The sequence below is a fragment of the Myotis brandtii genome, unplaced genomic scaffold (assembly GCF_000412655.1).
Source record: "Myotis brandtii unplaced genomic scaffold, ASM41265v1 scaffold803, whole genome shotgun sequence".
In the NCBI taxonomy this organism is placed as follows: Eukaryota; Metazoa; Chordata; class Mammalia; order Chiroptera; family Vespertilionidae; genus Myotis; species Myotis brandtii.
The window spans coordinates 803,238-809,058 of record NW_005371234.1 but is presented as its reverse complement, the minus strand read 5'-3'; the positions used below and the strand labels follow the sequence as shown (position 1 = coordinate 809,058).

The 5,821-nt window shown below is 55.8% G+C and overlaps 2 protein-coding genes across 8 annotated transcripts in view; one reads left to right on the top strand and one right to left on the bottom strand.

The window, feature by feature from the left end:
• The window catches only part of CNFN (cornifelin), a 17,624-nt gene extending 16,900 nt beyond the window's left edge, over positions 1 to 724 (top strand). For all 7 annotated transcript variants that reach the window (XM_014531433.1, XM_014531434.1, XM_005883903.2 and 4 more), the window contains 2 exons: positions 294 to 430; positions 519 to 724. In XM_014531433.1, coding sequence (XP_014386919.1) covers positions 294 to 430; positions 519 to 608 — 227 coding nt within the window. In that variant the 3' untranslated portion in view covers positions 609 to 724. The remainder of the gene's footprint in view (positions 1 to 293; positions 431 to 518) is intronic.
• Positions 725 to 5,071: 4,347 nt separating this feature from the next.
• MEGF8 (multiple EGF-like-domains 8) overlaps positions 5,072 to 5,821 on the bottom strand; it is a 51,970-nt gene continuing 51,220 nt past the window's right edge. The window contains exon 41 of the mRNA XM_014531425.1: positions 5,072 to 5,821. Within this exon, the coding sequence (XP_014386911.1) occupies positions 5,600 to 5,821 (222 nt within the window). The 3' untranslated portion in view covers positions 5,072 to 5,599.

Genomic DNA, 5,821 nt, shown 5'->3' with positions numbered 1-5,821 from the left:
CCTGCGCCCCACTGCCTCCACTCCCCTCTCCCCTCCTTGGACCCTGAATTCCCACTCTACCCCTCACGCCTTCCTCGGACCCCAAAACTTCCTGGGGTCCTGACCTCACACCTTCCACCTCCCCCACCACCTCATACCCTATTTCTCAACCACTAATCCTCCCCCCCCAACTGCCCCGGGACCTTCACCTCCCTGGCACTCAGTTCCCTCTGGGACCTTCAACTTGGCTCCAGGGACCCGGCAGGAGGTGGGGGGCAGGAGGGGGCCTCCCTGACCGCCCGCTCCCACCGCAGGTCTGTGTGGCACTTTCGCCCCCCTGTGCCTCGCCTGCCGCATCTCGGATGACTTCGGCGAGTGCTGCTGCACGCCCTACCTGCCCGGAGGCCTGCACTCCCTGCGCACCGGCATGCGGGAGCGCTATCGCATCCAGGTGCCAGGGGGCGGCGCCAGGGGGCCAGGGGTGGGGACTGGTCTCCTGGACCCGGCAGGGCTCCTAACCGCTCTCTCCCACCCTCTAGGGCTCCATCGGGCATGACTGGGCGGCCCTCACCTTTTGTTTGCCCTGCAGCCTCTGCCAGATGGCGAGGGAGCTGAAGATCCGAGAGTAAAGGGTCCCCCGCCCTCCTTCCCCTGGAATGCTGCCTCCTCTGCCCCTCCTGGGAGGGCCTGCCCCTCCGCCCATCCTGACACCAGAAATACACCCACAATAAAAACCTGAAAACCAGCTCCGCCTACATCTTCTGTCCCAGGGAAGGAATCTGGGTGGAGAAGGAGGTTTGGTGAGGAAGGTGGAGACACGGGGAAGATGCCTAGGTGTGGAAGGAGTTCGGGGTCAGATCTTTCACACACACACCTGCCGTGGATGACACTGGCCAGTCTCTTCCCTCTCTAGGCCAGGGTGTCCCCAATAACAAACCAAAACCACTCACCCCGTAGCTGCCTGTCGGAAGCTCTGCCCAGATTGTGAAAATAAGCAGACCCAGAGGCCATCTTGGTAGGATCCAGGCACTCAAGTTCAGAGAGAAGTTTTAGGACAGCCCCTGCTCCTTTACTACCTACAGATTCTTAGCCTACACACAACTCTAACTGTCAGGGGACCTTTGTTTCCTAACAGAGAACTGCCAGGTTTAGGGCTTTCTGGAGCAGGAAGGCATCCGATTGGATCCACTCTATCACAAAAGCAACTACAGATTAGAAAACATTCTGGTCTCAAAATTGGACAGACCCGGGATTCAATCTTGACTCTTGCCACGTACTGTCGTCAGTGAACTAATACACCTTTCCGAGCCCGTGTCCTCGGGGGGCAATCCCTATAGGTCATGTGGCTACTGGAGGCAAGAGATGGAACAGATGGGAAGGCCAAGCGTGAAAATAAATATTGTTGCTGGTTGTTAATATTATTTTATGTAGAGTACAGGATAACTATTCAAATGTTAATGTTATTTGTTGTAATTGTTCTCGATCTGTGGATCCAACCAGAGTGACAACTTCACTTGGAATATCCAATAGGCATCTCAAATTTAACATGTCCAACACTTCACTCGGTTTCCCTCCCAAACCCGCTCTTCCACAGTTAGAGAAGTAGCAGGCCCCAACCTTCCAGGCGCTCAGTCACTTTCTCGCCCAGCATCCAATCTGTAAACCAATTCTGCCTGTTCTTTAAAAATATACCCAGAATCTCATTTCTCCTCACTCGCGCCCCCACATTGTTCCAGCCACCCTCCTCTGCAGCCTGAATTAATGCAGGGCTCCCTGCCACCCCCCTTTAGTCTCTTCCCCACAGAGGAGCCCAGTGAACATCGGAGTCAGATCACATCCCTCCTGTGCTCAGAATCCTCTCATGTCTCCTCCCACACAGAGTAAAAGCCGAGTGCTCACCTGGGCCAAAGACCTGCACCATCTGTCCCTTGTTCCCTCTGTAACTTTGTCTTCTCCTTATTCTCACCACTCCAACCACACAATCTCTTTGTTGTTTCTCTAAAAGGCCAGGCACACTTCCACCTCGGGGCCTTTGCACTGACTGTTCCCTCAACTTGGAATTCTTTCCCCCTCAGGTGTCCCTTCACTTCTGCTCTCTTATGAGCGAGGCCTTCCCTTCCCACCTTACATTAAGTAGCAAGTATGAGCCTCCCTTGCCCTTCCGTCATTGCTGTTTTCCTGGTCATCTCCCAACATCCCCCATCATTTACTTGTTTATGATGGGGCTCCCCACTGGGTTGTCAGCTCCATGAGGGCAGGGACCATTCATTTGTGTCCCCAGCACCTTGGACAGTGTGTGGAGATAAGTGACCACAGGTGGGAGACACCGATTTAACAAAGGGAAGTGATTTTAGAGGTGATGGGGAGGGGCAGTGGAAACTCGGGCTGATGTCAGAATCTGGGCTCGCCTGTTAATTAGCCCTGAGGTCTTAGGCAAGGGACTCGGCTTCTGCACCCACAAGATGAGGGGACAAGCCTTTATCTCCCAGCAGGGGTGCTGGTACGACTACAAGTCGTGCCAAGCACCAGGCACAGTGCCTGGGGTGCCCTTGGAAACATTTCCCCCTTTTCCTGAGCGTTACCAATCCTTAGGGCATTGGTGGCCACACACAGGCTAGAATCAGGCCTCTCCCCTCCCTCACCCAGGTCTTCTCACACTCCAGACGCCTCTTGCATTCAGGAGTGTGACTACTAGGGAGTGGGGGCGGCCGAGGGGCTGACATGGAGGGAGGAGGGCGTTTGTAGACACCTGCAGGCCAGTGACAAGACTTGGAAGAAGGGTGGCTCTGCATCCGGAGAAAAGGCGCAGTGCCACGCTCGCCTCAGGAAGGCAAAGTCCCAGGTGACAGCGAGGAGAGGCCTTGCCTAAGGGTTCCCGCCTGGTCATGCAGAGTGACCTCTGCACTGGCCCTGAGACTCAGGCAGCAGCAGGTGGTGGCAGGCTCGGTTCCTGGTGAGGGCACATACCCAGGCTGTGGGTTCGATCCCTGTTCAGGAACGTACGGGAGGCAATCAATCAACGTTTCTGTCTCCCTTCCTCTCTCTGGAATTAATAACAATAAAATACAGACGAGCCTGGTGGTCAGGCATCTGAATTTGAGAGTCAGAAGGTCTGGGTTCAGATGACAGCTGTCACTCAACAGCTAAAAACCTGTTTCCTCATCTGCAAAAAAGGGGATGCATGGTACCTACCTCATACAGCTGATGGAAAGATCAAATGAAACCACAGCAGTTAACAAGCCACGCAAACTGTCTAGCACCGGGACTCAGTAAATACAAGTTCAGTCACATCTTGGAGGTAAGGTGCTACCATCAGCTCATGAAGGCAGAGAAATCCCTGAAAATCACAACGGCCAGAAAGTCTGAAAACACTCACATTCACGGACCACACTGGAAACCCATCCGCTCCCAGGTCCAAAACATCAGCACGTCCTGGCTAAATGTCAGGGGAAGCAGCCTGCTTGGGGCCTCGAGGCTGAGCTGCACAGAAAGGTACATTAACACTCGCAGCGAGGTGCCTGTGACGGAGGCCACCTCGGGCCGGAGGTCTGCGGCTCCCACTTCCCCTCGCCTCAGCGCTCCTGCTGCCGTGGGACTGGCAGATAAAGCTCCCAGGATGCTTTGGTTTGGGCTGTGAGAGTCTACTTGGATTAGAGAAAGCTCGTCATGCTAGGGCCTCTTTCAGTCTCCATGCCTGAACTCTTACGTCAGGGGCCAGAATTACACCTGGTCCTGGGACAAAGGCAAGTATGTTTTCCCTCCTAAAAGAGGTCTCCCTGCAACAGAGATCTGGGGAAGAGTCCAAGGCCTCACTGCCCTCATGTCCCTTGGTTTGTCCTTTCTGGGAACAAGAGCTTCTATGGTGGTACCACCCCAACTCCTGCCCAGGAGGGGCACAGAGGAGCCCGGGCTGTGTGGCTTAGAGAGGCACCAAGGGTCAGGGTCAGAGCCCAGGGGCCCGTCTCCTGCATGCAGAGCGCGTGGGACACCGGTCTTCCCACACTCTTTATTTGTTGATTTGATCAATCCCCATTCTCTCAGCCGGCCCCGGCAGACGGGAAGATGCAGCGCCCAACTCTCCAAGGTCCAAAAAGCAGCTGACGGATGAAGTCTCGGGAAAGGGGAGTCTCAACTTCAAGATGGCTAGGATTGGAGGTGGGTGTCTTCAAGGGGGAGAGGAGCTCAGAAGTCCAAGGTGATGGCCGAGGTGGGAACGGCCCCTGGGAGGACCAAAAAGTCTTCCAGGCAGCATCGTCTGGCGTGTTGAGGGCTCCACCAGTTTTACCTCCCACCTTGGTGTCCACCCCAACCCCCTCGCCACCATGCCTGGGGCACCTCAGACAGTGGCTTTGTCTCCTGGCTCCCTCTGAGCCTGTGACCCTAGTCCTGGGGTCAGGCAACACCGCCTGAGCCCTGTCCCTCCAGCCAAGGGGTGGCAGCAGCTGCTTCCTGTCCCTGGGCTGCCTCACTGTCCCGCCTCTGACTCTTCTCAGCCTTGCCCTCCACCAGCCCAGCCATCCCTGCATCCAATTCCTTCTGCTGAGATAGAGTGGCTTCTGTTCCCGTTTGGACCTGACTTGTCTAAAGGGCATTTTAGGCCCCAAACTAGGCTCCTGATCTGCCCCAAGCCCCAGTCTGCCCATGTTAATAAATGACCCAGTCCTGCCTGAGGTTCTCAGTGGTTAGAGCGTTGTCCAGCACACCAAAGTGTCTTGGGTTCAATTCCTGGTCAAGGGCACGTACCTGGGTTGCAGGTTCCCTCCCGCCCTTGGTTAGGGAGTTCAGGAGGCAACCAGTCAATGTTCTCTCTCTCTCTCCCTCCCTTCCACTCTCTCTGAAAAGAAAAACAATGGAAAAATATCCTCAGGTGAGGATTAACAAAAATAATAATAAACGACCCCACCATCCATGGGCCACAAAGTTAGGGCCTTTCTGGCTTCCTCCCTCCCTCATGCTGACACTCACACTACCCATACACCCTTCTACCCACATCCTGCTCTGTCCCCGACTCCCCCTCCCACGGCCACCACCCCCTGCTGTCTCGCTCAGCCCTTCCAATCCATTCTCCCTGCCACAGATGAGTGACCTCGTAAATAGGTACATCGGATCCTGTCATCCCCCCTCACAAAACTGTCCATCAGCTTCCCATTGCCCTGAGAACAAAACCCCAAACCCTATCTGGGGCCCACAGGCCCTGGGTGGTCCAGCCCCAGGGGCCTAACCCTGGCCCTGTCTCCTCTTCACTCAGTTGGGGTCACACTGGCCAGCTTTATGATCTTTCCACTAAAACAGCTGGTTTGCACATCAGGAACCTTGTTCCCTCTGCCTGAACACACTTCCCCCAGCCTTTCCTTCCGTTTTTATCTAGCTTCTCGGATGCCCAGTTGACTTTCCACATCAGTCCCACAAGACTAGGGACACTTCTGCCTCGGTTCCCCTTTGCCCGGTCCGGTGCCTTCAACAGTGCCTGGCACACAGTAGGAACTAAATAATTGTTGAATGCACAACGAAGGAGGCCTTGTCTGGGGACCCCCAGGGGAAGGAAAACCAGAGTCCTCTGAGGACAGTGTCCAGGGGCCCCCATGGGCACTTGGCTGCTGTGGCTGAGGGACCCAGCCTGTCAGAGGGACATGCTGGTGAGATTGTCCTGGCTCAAAAGTCCCTTCCGACCTACACCGGCCCCGTGACCACTGCCCCCAGCACCCCCACCACCCCCACAGTATTCATGCAGCCTGTGCCGCAGCGTGACCAGGGCCGAGCCCAGGCAGGCACCGTTGGGCACGTGGGGCCCGCCAGGCAGCTGGAGCAGCAGTGTGGCCACACCTGCCATGCCGTCTTCCGT